General features: G+C 30.6%; 1 protein-coding gene across 1 annotated transcript; it reads right to left on the minus strand.

Annotated features, from left to right (window-relative positions):
* Window positions 1-7424: 7424 nt before the first annotated feature.
* On the minus strand, window positions 7425-16561 carry LOC130934430 (cationic amino acid transporter 2, vacuolar-like). Its single transcript, XM_057864004.1, has 15 exons — window positions 16507-16561; window positions 15217-15402; window positions 14949-15150; window positions 13196-13280; window positions 12683-12823; window positions 12475-12593; window positions 11853-11949; window positions 11601-11773; window positions 11113-11179; window positions 10555-10713; window positions 9710-9953; window positions 8740-8845; window positions 8481-8593; window positions 8230-8305; window positions 7425-7581 (listed from the first exon to the last, which is right to left on the minus strand). The coding sequence occupies exons 1-15, from the start codon at window positions 16559-16561 to the stop codon at window positions 7425-7427; spliced, it is 1980 nt and encodes a 659-aa protein (XP_057719987.1).
* Window positions 16562-18281: the final 1720 nt, after the last annotated feature.

The following is an 18281-nucleotide window of genomic DNA, read 5'->3' on the forward strand; positions in this document are numbered from 1 at the left end:
GCACACCACGAAGGACCGTGCAACACTGTTGCGAGGGTTGCTTCATTTGTGCAGTCGTGGAAGTCCTAGTCGGAGAAAATTTCCCCCCAACTGGCGATGGTTCACCCTCCGACATCGTCATTCATCACCCATCGCGGCTTGAACACGTAAATGGAGTGCAATTCAGTGGAACCGTGATGCCATCTTCCATCTTCAATTACTGACGACAATTCGACGCATGCAATCGACAACTATCTCAACCCTTGTGATCTGGTGGGTGAGCTAGCAAATAAGGTTAGCAATGTATGTTCATGCATCGTCACCGGGTAGTTATTCTATTATCAATTAGATGTTTATTCTTAGTACAAGTGGAGCGCTCTATTTTATATCAACCGATTAACTAGAGTTAAGATAATATTTGACGATGCATTCAAGATAATAATGAACCATGTCATATATATTTGATGTTGCTTGAAACTCTTTAAAGTTTGTAATCTCGTACATAGTACGTATGCATGTATTTATTTAGTCCAATTTTTTTTATCTTGCATGTATAAGCACAAGACTTGGCTTTATTGAACACCTTGTTCTTCAATGAGTAATCACCAATACTCCTATTAATGAACGCCGCAGCCCCCTGTAAACTTGTTAGTATATTCTATTAAATAACAAAATTGGTTATTGATATTATTATTATTAATATTATTGCTAAAATTGTTTATTAAATTGACAAAGATATAGTAATTCCAGCATGTGATTTTTATGCATGTGCTTCCATGTCAAAATATTTATGATGATTGGCTTGATTTGTGTGTGTTGAATTAATTTGGCTGCTTAGTGAAGGTTTCTGTAATTCCTATTTAGTTCATCGTGCAGTATATAATTAGTCATTTTGTTTTGGATTTGTGTGTTTATTTGCGAATGAATGCCATGCAAGTTTCGAATCTTATTCAGGTTGGAAGTGATGAGACAGATCTTGGTCATCAGGTTGGAATATAGTTTAATTTTGTTTTGCCATGAACTACATGTTTCAATTGAGGTTTAATGACATTGAGTGATGTTTGTTTTCAACTGATAATAGATGGTTATTTTTTCGCCTGTTAAGTATGTCATGATTGAAAGACATTCTATCAACATATTCAGCCAGCTTCATAAAATGAATAAACAACCACATGTTAGTCCTCATCAAGTCTCATAAACAAAAGCTCAAGATTCCAACTGGTAAATCAGAACAACTTGCATTTTGCATTGAAAAAAAATCCCTGTACATAGACACAATAAACTAGCTGGTCAATTTAATATGGATTTGGATGTTTACTTTCTTAGACAACATAGATGGTTATTTTTGTCGCCTGGTGAGTATGTCATGATTGAAAGATATTCTACCAACACATTTAGCCAAGTTCATAAAATGAATGAGCAATCACATGCTAGTCCTCATCAAGTTTCATAAACAAAAGTTCAAGACTCTAACTAGTGAATTAGCTCAACAAGCATTTTGTATTGGAAAAAAAATTCATGTACATAGACACAATAAACTGGATGGTCAGTTTAATATGAATTCAGATGGTTACTTTCACAGACAAAATAGATGGTTATTTTTGCTGCCTGGTAAGTATGTCATGATTGAAAGATATTCTACCAATACATTCAGACAAGTTCAGAAAATGAATGAGCAATCACATGTTAGTCCTCATCAAGTCTCATGAATAAAACCTGAATACTCCAACTCCAACTGGTGAATTAGCTCAACAAGCATTTTGCATTGAAAAAAAAATTTCTTGTATATAGATATAATAAACTGGATGGTCAGTTTCATATGAAGTTGGATGGTTACTTTCTTAGACAAAATAGATGGTTATTTTTTTTGCCTGATAAGTATGTTATGATTGAAAGATATTCTAACAACACACTCAGTCAAGTGTATAAAATGAATGAGCAACCACATGTTAGTCCTCTTCAAGTCTCATAAACAAAACATCAAGACTCCAATTGGTGAATTAGTTCAACAAGAAATTTACATTGGAAAAATAAAATCCCTATATATAGACATAATATATTGGATGGTTATTTAAATATGAAATCGGATGGTCACTTTCTTAAACAAAATGAATGGTTATTTTTTATGCCTTGTAAGCAAGTCATGATTGAAAGATATTCTACCAACACATTCAGCCAAGTTCAGAAAATGAATGAGCAACCACATGTCACTCCTCATCAATTCCCAAAAAAAAAAAACTTCAAGATTTCAACCAGTAAATAAGTTCAATAAGCAATTCTATTGTAATAAATAAACTTAAATATGCTACTTTTTCCTCATGTAGACATTTTTAACATGTGGTAATCCTTCGGCCCGTTGTCTCAGCGCTCTCGTGCTAGGTGCTGTGAATGGTGAAGTCACTTCTTTACGCTTGTTTCATGGTATGTTGTGGCATCCAGTTTCAGCTTCGTCTTCCAAAATCGAAATCACCTGATCAATCACCTGAGCAGCTCAATTCAGGGCGCATCACAATATCAACAAGCGCACAATATGACACAATCGACCAGCAACACTAGTTATCCACTACAAACACCAACAAGACTCCTAAATTCGATGATTCATGACAAAATTACGAGTTCCTTAAATAATCTAAGAAAGACATACACAAAGACTAGCTTAATTGAAGTTTTAAAATGACACAAAGAACCAATATGCACAATTGCTATTAACAGGTATATAGAAAAATCATGTTTCTAAAAATCCAACAAAATGCCAAAAAAAAAACTCCGATCACTTGAGTTCAAAATAACCATCCGGATACATTTTAAAGTAACCATTTGTCTTATGTGCACTAATTAAATCAGCTCAAATATAGATGCATCAAGATAACCACAAGAGCACAAATCGTCATAGTCACCCATCAGCACTTGTAGACCGCTACAAACACCTAGAAAACTACTTAAGTTATGCGGTTCATAAAAAAAATTACTGAGTTTTCAAATGAAAGTAATAATATAAAAATACATAATTGAAGTAAATAAAGGCTTCAAAGGGACTCAAAGACCAATCTGTGAATCTGTTGTTTAGGAAAAAAACAGATAAAATAATAATGAACAACAAAACAAATATGAACTATTAAGTCATGAAAGAATGAAGAAAGTAAAAAGAACGCAAACCAGCACAACCATATAGATGACATACCACCATATGAAAATCATGATATTAATCAAATCAAATAAACACAAGCCATTTACTTCTATAAGCAATACAAGCACGTTAACTTATTAGATAAATTATCACAAACTACCATAAGAAATACCATACACTTAACTTGATAAGCATTAAAAAAATCAAAATTAATTAAAAGTGATCACAAAGCGTTACAATTAATACGTATTCCTAACCATGATTCAAACAAAATCTTACCTAACAAAATCATAACTAACAAAATTTACATAATTCAAACAAGTCAAGAAAAATAAAAATAAACACAAATCAATTGCTTGAAAACCAGGACTACTGTCCTTACTAATTCAAGCATGAACAAAATTTTCCGCGCTAAAGAAAACACCAATGCAGCCATCAAGAGCATCAACTTGAACAATACGTTCCCAAAAAAATTCAAATCCCTACCATGGTGTTCTAATTTAGAAAAATAACCTGATCAAACCCAGCTACAAATTCTACGCATGAACATCGAGTTACAAGCAAAATAAAATTCATCATGTAAGCATATTCATTATCCAACCTTATCAGTTGTGGGAGATGGTGCTGTTGCAGCAAATAGGGCCGAGCTGTTCGCCGTTAACCTCAAGGATGAGATGGAGACAGAACGGGACCACAAGGATGGTTGTTGCCGCGGGAGAGAGGGCCGAGCCACTCACCAAAACGTGCAACTGAAACGACGACGGCGGGGCTTGAACTGCGACACTGTCGGATAAGATGGAGACACGCGATGGGAGGCCGGTGTGAGGGAGGAGAGGCGTGTTCTGCAGGCTGAAACGCGCATGCAAGAGAGGCCGGTTGACTGTGGCAGAATCTACACTCCGATGGGGGCTGGATGTTCGGTTGAGAATGGGGTGGATCAAGGGCTGAAAGGTGATGAGGGAGATGCGGTGTCAGTCAGCAGCGCTGTGGTGGGATGGTTATCGGAGGTCGCGAGGGAGGGGTGAGAGGTGTGTCGTCGTTCACAAAGAAGGAATTAGGTAAAATTTGAAATAAGGATTGGATTGTTAGAATTAAAGTAAAACTAAGGGGTTTTGTTACACTGTACTAGGGTAAAAAGTGAGTCCATTTTTAATTTTAATTTAAATTAGGCCAAATAAACAACCCATTGTACACATTGTATAGATATTCCATTAGTTCCCTAGCGGAATTCATATATATATGATCTAGCTCTGACATCAATATGTAACTGAAAATATACAGTACAAATAACACTAACAAAAGTCAAAACCCAAAATTCCTTTAACAAAATAATGATTCAAAGTATAGTACATAAAAATTTGAAGTTGAAAATAATTCCATATTCTTCTTAACTTTTTTACAATAACTTTTAAATACCTTAAAAGAAAAATAGTATATGCATTTACTATTTTCTTTCTGAAATTAGATAGTAGCCAAGATGAATGAAATCCAAAACATTTTACCCAAAAAAAAGTGCAAGACATATATAGCACTTAAAATACCATACTTCAAGAACAAGTGCAAGGCATAACATTTATACAAATTATTCACAAATTAAAGCACACATTTTCGAGTTATCTAATTCTATAATAACACAACATAATGAACATAACCTAATTATAACTTGTAACAGAACAAACACACACACTTCATAGGAGGAAGGAATGAAAACCAAATCATAGCATTAATATTTGTGTACACTCTTTCTTTCAAATAATCAACTTAAAATTTTCAAAATTTAACTGCTCACTTACAATAATGTCATGAATTCTAAATGTAAAGCATCAATTTTTTTCAAAAAGTCAAAGCATCCAATCATCAATTTCCTTTTGATAATCATAAAAAAGCAACCATAAGAGAAATACAATTCAAAACCCCAAAAAATAAAAACTAAACAAAAAAAAGAAAAAAAATCTTATCCATGCCAGCTGACAAAGGCTGAGCCACAAAGGCAGGGATCTCATCCATGAACTGATCAGGCTTTCTAGAATGAAGAATCCTGGTGAAGCCTCGAGTCCATTATCTAGCAGCAGCAATTTAAAAATTTTGCCTATCTGTGGCTGGCGGTGTGCGCATTGATAAATTTGGGCAAGAAGGAGAGAGAAAGTTGACGTTGATTGCAACCCTGTGCTGAGACTTGTGGAGAGTTTGGAATGCTGATATATTTGAAGGAGAAAGAGCCACAGCTCAAGTCATTTTTGTTACGACATTGAAGCTCCAAGATTTGTCGCTAAACTTCCAACCTTGATTCATCTTTGTTCTGTCGACTGCTGCTGGTAGTGGATGAATGGCCTTCTTCTAGTGGTGACGAGCACGAAAGGAACGCCGAGCAGAGGAGATGCTGCAAGACAGGACCATGCGGTGGATCCGGCGAGAGCTCAAGAAGTTCGGACTACTGGATTAGGACTAGGTGAGTATGGGACAAAATAATAAAAATCTTTTGGGAATTTTAAAAATATGAGAGTATTTTTATTAGATTTTTTTTAAATTGTGAGAATATTCGGTTTTTTAACATAATATTCTGTTATTTCAAACGTTTTGTTACAGTAAGGACTAAATTAAAGAAAAATATATAATATAAAAACCCAATTAAAAAAAGTATAAGAACCTAATTAAAAATTCGATAAAATTATAAAGACCTACAAAATAATTAAACCTTTAAAAAAATGGTGTCATGATAGTCTAGGTTTTTTTCCTTCTTCCTTAAAAATTTGCTTGCAACGTAGAAATAATTGTGGTGGGCTCGTATATGATCATTTTTCTATATAAGATGTCCATATTTTTATAGTTTTACCTATCTCATGCTTTCCATATGATTAGATAAACAAATATCCAAGCTAACATTAAAATATGTAATCCTGTGGTCGTTGAATTTTGACATTGTATTAATAAACAATTTAGTCATTGCTAATTATTATTATCATAGTATTTAAAAGAGGAATAGAGATTGAAAAACTGAGATTAAAAGATAAAGACTAAGAGATAGATATTAAAATAAATTTTAATATTGTGTTTAGTATAAAGTAGAAAATAAAAAATGAAATAAAAATGAATCTCTAATTTAATTCATACAAAAAATAAAGTTGAAATTAATTAATTAAAATAGAGATATTTTAAGTATAAAATATTATTAAAGTTTCAGTCTCCGTTCCTAAAAATTTTAATCTTTTGTGTCCTCATTTTTTAAAGGTACTAAAATAATGAAATTTTGGAGATAAAAACTGAAATTTTAGAATCAGTTTCTAAACCAACAAACATGATACTAACTCACAGTCTTTCAGTGTCCATGTCAGTCAATACCTCAAAACAAATGGTATCTTAGTAATAGTCTTCTTGTAGTGCTTTAATAAATTAATGAGAAATATTAGGAGTCAACACTTTTTATCAATGTTAGTCAATATTTTTTTAGTTATGCTATGTGTACACCAAAATTATCTACCAAAATCAGCTACTAGTATAAAATATATGATGAAATATAAATACATATTGAAAATAAATTGAATCACACATGTATTTATATATAAATACATTAGTGGCTGATTTTAATGTACAAATAGTATTTTTGATATTTACTAATATTCATTATTTTTATATTATTAAAATTTAAAATATAGTTTTCGGTATTTAAAGTTGATTAAATATTAGTCAAAAATAATAAATTTTGTTAGTTAGATAACATTATTTTAAATTAATTAACAACAGAAATATACAGATAAAAAGATACTTATTAGTTATTACTTAGTGTAAAATTTTCTTAAAAAACTTAACTGTTGACAAATAAATAATGTGAGCGCCATGAGAATATTTTATGGTGGATACTATGTTGCTTATATATATTTACCTAATTTATTAAAAAAAATAAAAATTAATATTTAATTTAAAATTATAAAAATAAATTATTTTTAAATATTTAAAATTTACTATAAAAAATATATAAGTGGAGCAATTATTTAGATACCAAATTTATACACACCAAAAAATTTGCCATATTTTATTATGTGCCTTCCCAATAGAGATACACTTTTAATATAGCTATCATTTTCTGACAGTTTCTCAACGAAAAATCTATTTACAATTTTAGATATTTACATGGTACAAAACTAGCTCTACAGTCTACACTACTCACTCAACATGACATCGTACATATTTAAGTTGAGATAGCAATAGCCTGGCCTTCTTTCTTGTAATAAACAAGTAGTATCTCTAGAAGCTTGATAAGCACAAATTGTAGAGAGATTCTTTTGTGGCATAAATTTCTTAGAGCCTAACGTATTGAGGTTTAAACAAGACAAGTTTTGGAAGCTCGATAAATTTCGTCGACTTGAATTGCTGGCACATAAATGACATCTTTCAAAGAGCTATGAGTTCTGCCATAAAATGCATAAACTAGCACTCCTCCTGCTAGCCATACAGAAACGCGCAACCACGTCCCCATGCTGAAACACATACACAACACCATTATATATACAACTTCTACATTGAAATTAAATATTCATAAAAAATACTACGTGCACTTAAAAAATTAACTACTAAATTAGTTACTATATATTTGTATAAAATTATACGTATTTAATTTATTTTTAATGTGTATGTTATATTGTAACTGATTGTAGTGTATATATAGTATGATTGTTATTCGTACATACTATATAGTTTACAAAAAAATAATATTCTAAAATTTTTTTAATTTAATTTTAATATAATGTTAATGTAAATTTATTTTATACGTTTATCCAATGATGTAATGTCACATTAACAAAATAACTATTTATTACGTTAATTACAAATGATCATCTAAATTTGAATGTAATTTATAAAAATTTTAAATAGTTATTTTATTAAAATTAAACTCTTTTAACAAAAATAGTAAATAAAATTCAATTAGAATTTTTATTTAATACAAATATTCAATTACAAATTTTTAAATTATAAAAATTTCATTCAAAATTTGATAAAATTATAAAAAGCACAATAATTATCTAGCACCACACCTCAACCTTGGCACCCATATAAAAAAAAAATTAATTTCTTATATAAAGAAATAAATTAAAATTAAAATTAAAATTGCCAGCATTGATACTTACCTAAGATTAACTAGTAAATATGAATTGATGAGAATGCTAACTATGGGTAATAGTGGCACAAATGGGCAGACAAAACCTGAAGAAAGATATTAATATGAGAGTATTAATTTCTTTTTTTATACTAATGATGATAGAATTCAATAGTATAACATTAGTTAAAAAGATCTTCATCACATTCCTTATTAGTTATAATATATTAATTAATACGAATGGAACACTCGCTAACAACACAATGGTAGCTTGGGCCATACCTCCAGAATGCCCAAAATTTTGACTTGCATCATCTTGCTCCATACTGCTTAGAAAGGCAAGAGTAGATAAAAGAGTAATGCCTCCAAGTCCACACAATGTGAAGCGAACAAAACTGGTGAAGTAGTTATAAAAATAATAACAAATAAAACAACTTAATTAGAACATGAAAAAAATGGCCCCAATGCCTTAACAAGAAAAAAAAATTAACTATATGAGTTCCTGAGAAAATATATGGCAATATTATTCAATTGGACTAACCTATGAAGAGATAAATTAGAAGATGAATATGTGAGGACAAATGCCCCTAAGCATGTAAGTGCTATCATGCGTCCAGCAACTCTTCGCCTATTTTCGTTATTTACATCTTCACATAAAAATAAATAAATAATTAAAAGTTCAGAAATTACAATAAAGTAATTATATATGGTCATAATTTGGCAGCACAGTACACAAATATCTCACATTAATATTAATACAGATTTTTATATAAACTCAACCATATCCTATTCACGGGTTGAGAATATTCTAACCCTAACCCTATCTGCTCTTAATCTGGGAATACTCGATCCTACTCGCGGATTACAAAAAAGATGCAACATTATTATATAACTTGATGATAATTTAAAATAGAACTGATTTTTATATAAAAAAATATTATTAAATTATCAATTAATGGTCTTTTTTTAATGATTAATGATCTTTTGCATTTAGTGAGAGATTTTTAGTTCAACATCTACTTTAAATATATTTTTATATAAGTATATAGCATATACATATATAGGATGCGAGTTGGTCGGATAGAATTGAGGCTTAATCCGCACCCTACCCGACCCGCATGAAAACTCTACCTGCACTCTTCCTTACCCTGTTGTGGATCGAGTTGACAACCCTATCCGACCAAGTAGGATCGGATTGGATACCTACGAACCGAGTAGAGTACATGTTGCCACCCTTATCAGTGACTAATTTTTTACGATTTGAACTCAGAGAACTTAAGATGATAGAGGCAACTTGATTGTTACTCCAAGTCTCTTTATATACGCTCATAGTTTGAATCAAATTAAACCCCATTGTGTGTACTATGAACAGGAAAGGTATTTGCTACTTAAATAACACACATTACAAATCTTGAGCACTAAAATCACATTATATATAGGTTACTAAAAAGTAAGAAGTAAAGGTCAAAACTCACAGCGTTTGAGGGTAAAATATTCAGCAAAAAATGAACGTTCAATCCCAACAGCGTCATCCTTGACAATTAAAGGTTTTGTGTCCTCAGAAGTACCAGCAGCTTTTGTGTTTTCATATTTTGAACTAGTCTTTGCATTGTTTATATCATCATATTGCTTTGACACTGCAGCAATAGAGTCTTTGAGAGAAGGGGGCAATGGAACTTTATTTGGAGGAATATATCTTAGTATTAATACAGATGCTGCCACCATGGTGAATGCAAAGAGTGTACCCAAACTAACCTGCAATACACAGATGCTACATTCGGATTAATAATAACACTAGTTTCATGCCATAAAAATTGCTACTGAAACCATAGGACAGAGATAAAGAGAGCTTTTGGGATAATCAGTAAATTTCATCCCATAATATTAGAGTCTTTATGAGTAATAAAAAATGTAAATAGTCGTTTTGCATCTAAAATATTATAATTTTAATAAAATAGACTCTAAAATATGCAAATGACAAAATGATGATCTCCAAAAATATATTCTATTTAATAAAATAAATCAAAACTTATATAAATATATAATAAATTGGCAAAATGTTTGGTTTAATTAGTTTGTCAAACAAAGTATATATTTAAAAAGAATCACTTTATCATTTGTATCTTTTAAAATTTATTTTATCAAAATTCTAATATTTAAAAGTCAAATAATTATTTATACCTAATAAAAGGTTTGCATAAAGTAAAGATAAATTTATATATAATTTACATTTTTGACACATATAATTATTCAAAAATATTATGTACACACAAAAAATCAGTTATCAAATTAATTATTATGTGTATTTGTGTGCAAATATATATGTTCCTAAGAAAAATTAAGAAAGAGGACTTACCATCCCTGCTAGTTCAGAAACTTCCATAAAAAAGGCTAGGATTGCAGCACCAAGGCCAGTAACTATTGTGCTCTTCACAGGAATCTGAGTATGCTTATTTATGTCAGAAAAAAATGGTGGCAGTAACCCATCCCTTGCCATGGCCATCAAGATTCGTGGCTGAAAAATATTAAAAAAGAAAATTCAAATTTTTCTGGCAAATGAAATACTTTATAAGAAAAAAATGGTGGAAATTTGCAATGACATGAACAAACAACTTAAACATAAAAAACGTGTGAGCATGAAAATAAGCCAAAAGCAGTTTATAGTTATTTTATATTCATTCATTATTAATAAAATAATTATTAATATTAAATATTATATTAATAAAATTATAAATATTAAATTAAATAAAATAATTTTAAATTAATATCTTCTTAATATTTCCGAGTTTATATATAGAATATAACAATTTAAATGAAATTCAATACACTACACTTGAGTTAATTCAATATCCCACATTATCCATTTTACCATTCATATATAAAGCAAAGCACAACAAAATTACTACTAATTTACCTGAGGAAGTATACCACCCATCAATGCTGAGCAAAGAGCTGTAAAAGCTCCAACATTAATAATATATCTGGAATCAAATAATAAGAAATAAAGTTTATTTGACTTTGATAATACTGAACTATCCAAATTTAATGACAAATTAGACACGAGTACACAATAAAAGTCTCAAATTCAAAATATAGAATAATAGAAAATTTTGGAAGTCACTAATTTTAGCAATTTTGATTAATATTTAGTCGATATAAATATTAAATTATCTTTAATAAATAAATTTTATTAATTTATGTATGCAAATTATGATAAATGTAATTATATAAATAAAAATTGTGTTAATTTATATGTATAAACTCTAATAAATATAAATACAAATTATGTGTTTTATGTGTATAAATTCGTATAAATATTTATGTAATTTATTAATGGTTAAATACTGGTTCAAAATAATACTATTTACTGATCCTATAATATTGTTGATATAATAAACTTACGCTGCCCAGTGCATGCCATGTTTGACAAATGCAGATGAAATTGGGGTATCTGGATCAATAGCATAATAAGGTACTAATCCAACAACAACGATGGAGATCATCATGTAAAGTCCACAACATAGAAACAGGGCTCCACCGATACCAAGTGGTAAGTTTCGCTGAGGATTTTTCACCTGCTCATCCATTATATTTTATGTCTTTATGATGTTTCAACAATAATAGATATAATTGAAAATGCGTACAATACAATACCTCTTCAGCAGTGCTAGCAATTGCATCAAAACCTATATATGCAAAAAAGACGGTTGCAGAACCAGCAAGCATTCCATCAACCCCAAAAGGAAAATACCTATATATAGCAAGCAACACAAACAGATCATAATTAAAAAGAAGTGCTCATGTTTTCAGTATTGAATGGAAATTTTATCAAACATTTCCAAAAATATTATTTTAGTTGATAATTTTTTTGTTTTTAACGGTAATAAGAAAAATAACTGTTAATAGACAATTAAACTTTGTTCTTCTTATATGTTATTAAAAAATTTAGTACCAATTATAATAATCATCAATAAAAATCTTTTTAATTGCTACAAAAACTATAACTTATCACCAAAAACAAGTTTAATAAAAGAAATAAGAATGTAATTTTAATATACTGACAGTATAAAAATATTTTAGCATATTTATTTAATTATGTCTTACTATATTAACAAAAATAACTACTTTTATCAATAATTAATATCTGAATAGCCATCTAAAAAAATAAACATAATTAAATCATAGTTATATTATGAATACATTAAAATTAAACTCAAAAAATAATAACTGGCCATTAAAACTAGTTTTTCTTGAAACAAAAAGAAAAGATAGGTACCCATTATGAAGATCATATCCAACCCATCCAAACTTAAAACCCAAGTAACTTCCGGCTGTTACGACAAAAAGCAAAGCGCATACGTTGATTGATGTAATTGTGCCTTGCACTACTGCAATCTGCATGTATGTATCAAGTATTTATAGTTAAAAATAACTCTTAGTTGGTACAACATATTTGGGAATAAAGACCATTTAAAGAAAAGTACCTCCTTAATCCCAATACACAAGAGTGCGGTTATAATGAATACTAAAATTGCTGCACATGGGTCCACAATAATATCTATTCCAGGAATATGCTGCCGTGATAAAAAAATGGGCAACTTATCTGCTCCTCCAATAAGCGCAGCCTGATTAACGTGAATGCTTATATCACTTACTTTAACGAACTTGCATTAAAAAGATTGAAGAAGGCTACAGCCTACAGGCTATCAAAATATATTATTTTTTAATATCAAACAAAAAATTCTGATAATTCTCAAATAATTTTTAAAAAAATTTTAAAAAATGAATAATTTATTTCTAAACTTTTAAATTTCTTTAAAATCATTCCATTTTAATTTGATAATGAAGCGAAAATTGAATGAACCCGAATTGTTAGAAAAATAAAAGATCAACCACAAAACATATAGTTGGACTAGGGTGATATAATCAACCGTCCGTAAGTCATGAAAAACTCAACAGAAAAATTAAAACAACACCATAAATGAAAATATATATACCAAATTAGGGGTTATGCCACGTGCAACAGTAGCGCTGCCAATTGTATATTCCAGTATTAATGCCCAGCCTATTAGCCAAGCAACACTGCAAACAAAGTAATTGCTTCATTTGATGATCAATGTATATAGCCACTGTCAATGTGTAATAATACTATCCAACTCTTTCTAAAATAACATGTAATTTATCTTTTATGATGTGTCAATTTTTTATTAGTTGATATTTTAATTTAATTACTAGTTATATTAGTAATTTAAATTACTTAAATTTAACTAAAATTAATATTTTAACTATAATAAAAACTATTTATGATTAAATTATTATTTAAAATAAATCATGATATAATTTTTAAAATATTAATAAAGAAACTCTTCCGTAAATTTTTTTTGCCGAAAAAAAACTGTTGGAATAATATTAATGAAAGAAATTATTGAAGAACTATTACAAATTTATTAACTTAAACATTGTTCTAATTAACAATTAATTAGGCTCTATAGCTAGAACAAATTAAAGCATAGGAAATCCATCTCAGCATGAAGGTATTTAGTTATAGTTTTAGAGACTTTTTAAGGTTTTGTTTTGATAAAAAAAAACAGTGGCCAAATAAAAAAAGAAAGATCATTCTTAAGAAAAGAAATAATTCATCCTTCATATATATAAAAAATTGTTATTATAATAACATTTGGTACAATATTATATTTAAAAGTACACCTCCTTTTAATTTGATAACTTTATAACAGTAAGTATAAGCTCTAATTTTTGCAACAATAAAGATTCATTACTGCAAATGATGTTAAAATGGAGTGAAACTCATGAGAGAGATAAATTTTTAGTTATTAGTATAACAAATTAAAATATCAACCAATAAAAAATTAGCATATTAGAGACGGTAAATAATTACATATTATTTTAGAGAGAGTTATATATATATATATATATATATCCAAACCAAAGTTGCCAATAGATAGATAAAAAAGAAAGCAATCTTTCTTCATTCCCTTGGCTTTTCACATATATTTACATTGAGATATTAAGAGGGTAATTGGTCTATAAAAATATTTTTATTTTTATTTTCAAATAATTTTCATTATCAAATTTTCATATAGTTTAAATTTAAAACATCCAATTTTTTATTTTTATTAGCTAAACACTATCTCTTTTGAACCCCCAAATTTTATTCCACATGAAAGGATCAACTATAATAGAAGAGTAAATCATGTGATGACGGTCATAAATTACCTGTTATTTTAGAGTAAATGATGTGAAAAATTGTATGCAGCAGTACACAAAAAATTATATGTCTCATATAATGCGCTTCTCTTCAATTCACATGACAACAATATACATTAAAATCAATCACTAACTATTAATACATATATATAATTATTAAAATATAAAATATACATTAAAAATAATTAAATTACACAAATAAATAATAGTTAATTTGATGACAAATTTTTTTTATTGCATGTAGTATTTTTGAAGCACTTTACATATCTCCTCACACAATTTTGTTTAGTTGATGAAGTGGAAACTATACAATCATTTATATGTTTATTTTGGTTAACATTAAAATTCTTTCTTTATTTACAAGAATATGAAAAAAATATCTAACTCTAAACTTTTTTATTATGAAAATCTAACACTATATCTTCAAATCTATAAAAGTACATAAATGGTTTTCTGTGAAAAGGTAAGTTGTATTGAAATGAAACAAGAAGGATAAAGCAAAACTTTTAAAATTAAAAAAAGTACCCTTCTCCAAGGCATATGTATGAATAGTGATATGCACTCCCAGCAGAAGGGCAGCGACTTGCAAGTTCTGCATAACAAAATGCTGAAAGAGCAGCTGCTATTCCCGCCAACAGAAATGAAATTGTCAAAGCTGGTCCTGCTTCTTCTCTTGCAACCGTTCCAACAAGAACATACACTCCAGCACCAATTGTTGAACCAACACCTAATATATCATCAATCAATTAAAGAATGAAAATAATAAAAAAGAATTATTTAATGAATTCATTACCAATTGCAATTAGATGAGGAACAGTTAACTCCTTGGCAAGGAGACCCTTGGTTTTGACTTCTACAGAGTCAACTTGCTTTCTTCTGGTAAAAAATTTGAAGGACCCCATGAACAAACCCAAACACCCATCAAAAGTTAATAACACATAAAAAGGGAACAAACTCTGCTCAGCCCACAATAACCAACCTACCCAATTACATATCATACTTAATCAGCTTTTAGCAAAAATGAATTATGGGCACAAAAAAAGTGGTTGTTATTATTGTTGATGACGACCATGTGGGGTAAAACACAAATCTAGTGTTCTTTTTCTTTTAAACAGTGTGTTATGTTGTGGTCGCTGCTTCTGGGTGACAATATTGGTTTGTTTCTCACGTTATTTGTGCCAAAGAAATGATTGAAAAGCTACGATTATACAATGCAAGGAAGATGATGACATGGAGAAAGGGATAAGTTGACGAAGATGGAGAAGTTGTTGGGAAGCATGCTCTACATTCTATGCTAATACATGAACTGCGTTTATCCACAGGATTGCTTGCAAGTAGGGGGACTCAAATATAGGCATTTCCTAATTTTGTATCATTTTGGGCGCCCGAATTTCATTCTACGGTGATAGTTTTTCTTTTAGACCAAAAAATTAGATTAATCACTAAAAATACTAATAAAAAATAATAAATTTGGATGATTTTTAACTTTTATTTGTTAATATTCTAATAGATGATTCGTTGTATTTAAAAGAATAATATTAGGTAATTAATCTTTTTAGCTATCAGTTATTTTTTTTAAATTGATTTATTTATTTTAAATTTTAAATTTTAAACATAAACTTTTAATCATATATAAATTCTAAATTTTAAACTTAAACACTAAAATTGACTAATAAAAATTTAGTTTGTTATACTTCCTATTCATATATTGGCCATAACTTAAAAGGGCCCAAAAGAAATAAAGCCCAAGATATATTCTACAAATAATGTTCAACTTTATACTGCTATTAACTTGATCTTAAAGAGGTCGAACACAACGACATGGGCCTAACCCTACTTTCCTAAATAAATAACTAACATCTACAATCTCTTCTACTCATCTAAAAAGGAGATCTTACCAAGCCCTACCAGAAGGGAGTAACTAATCCACCATTAAAGGTGGAACTACTTAAAAAGTGGTTATTAGTCCACCATCTACAACTATAAATACCCTGACACTCTCAGGTACTTTTCGAATTCTAATCTACTAAAAAAACATGCTAAAACTGTTGCTAACTTAAGTATCAGAATCTCTTGCAGGTACCACCTTCCATCTTCACTGAGGCGTCGAACGGCGGCACCTCAGCACTAGAAGACATTGGATACTACCCCAATAGGAGTTTGGACCTCACATTCAGACCCAATTCACGGTTTCAGATAATTCTCGGAACATTGGTACCATTACGGGGGACCTGGTAATCAACACTGTACAATGACGGATGACATCCCAAAAGATGGACATATGGCTTCCGATTCAGAAGCCTATGAAGAAGAATAACACAACGACGATTGCACACTTGTCATATCTCTTTGACCCGACAAGAAAAAAGGTGTTGCTGGAGATACACACCCTGTAAATCAAGGAGGATGAAGAATAAGCTCAGAAGTCCATCACTTAGGGGGATTAGGAGAAAGAAATTCTACTAAGCTCATGGGACTGGTTCACGGGAATCAATGTTAGTTAAGATCGGTTTGAGAATGATTTAGAACGACAACGTGAATTGGAATGAGCTCTACAAAGGAAAATACGATGGTAAAGAGAGCTGGAAGAAAAACTCGAGAAGCTGAAAACCGACATCAAAGGTAGGAGAGTCCGAGCCAATCGAGAAGAAACGCTATTAGGAGGCAAACACCCATTCATAGAAGAAATCATGCGGACTAAAGTATTCAGAAACTTTAAAAGCCTGGACATGGATCTCTATGATGGAATGACTGATCTGAGGCACCATTTGAGTAATCAAAAGTCGCATGTATCTGGCTGACGCATTGGATGCAACTCACTGTAAAGCTTTTCCGACTACGTTAACCAAAGCGGTAATAAAATGGTTTGACAGTTTACCACCCAGGTCAGTCACCTGTTTTGACGATTTGGCAAGGAGTTTTCTTACCCGATTCTCCATTCAGAAAGACAAGATCAATCATGCTCCAGGTCTCTTGGGAGTAAAACAAGAGGTCGGAGAATCTCTACGAATCTATATGAAAAGGCTCAACAAAGCATGCTTGGAGATTCAGAATCTATCCACAGAAGCAGTCATTGTGGGGTTAGTCAATGGCCTCAAGGAAGACTCGTTCTCCCAATCCATATTAAAGAGACATCCATTATCTTTATATGAGGTGTAAGAGAGGGCGGAGAAATTTATCAACATGGAAGAACAACAAGGCTAAGGGAACCCATATCAGAACAGAGCATCCAATATCAAGCCTGGGAAAAGGAAAAAGAGGTTAAGAAAAAAGAAGAGTACAACTCCAAAAGGCATCGAAGATATCATTCTTATACCCCGCTACGAGTCTCCTTTGTTGAAGTGTATAAAGAAATCTGCCACACTGAAAAGATACCGCCTCCTAGACACATTAAAAGCAAGAAAGGTGAAAATTGGTTAGAATATTGTGAATACCACAAGATATATGGTCATTCCACCAACAATTGCTATGATTTAAAAAATATCATTGAATAACTGGCTAGAGAAGGTCGGTTGGATAGGTATCTTGCTGAAAGGTCCGATGATCATAGCAAAAGAAAAAGAGATGAAGATCGGGACAAGCGAGACCGACCTCAACGAACTCTTGAAAGGCATATCCACATGATTATTGGAGGGTTCGCAGGAGGGGGATAACAAAATCCTCCCAGAAGAAGCACCTAAAAGAAGTGTTCCAGGTCGGTAAAGATGCTAAAATGCCTGACCTACCCAAAATTGCCTTCACTAACAAAGACGCACAAGAGTGACGCCCGGGCATGACAACCCAGTAGTAATCACAATGATCCTCATCAATGCAAACTTTCACAGAACTCTAATAGATCAAGGGAGCTCGGCAAATATT

Source organism: Arachis stenosperma, chromosome 6 (genome assembly GCF_014773155.1).
Source record: "Arachis stenosperma cultivar V10309 chromosome 6, arast.V10309.gnm1.PFL2, whole genome shotgun sequence".
Lineage (NCBI taxonomy): Eukaryota > Viridiplantae > Streptophyta > Magnoliopsida > Fabales > Fabaceae > Arachis > Arachis stenosperma.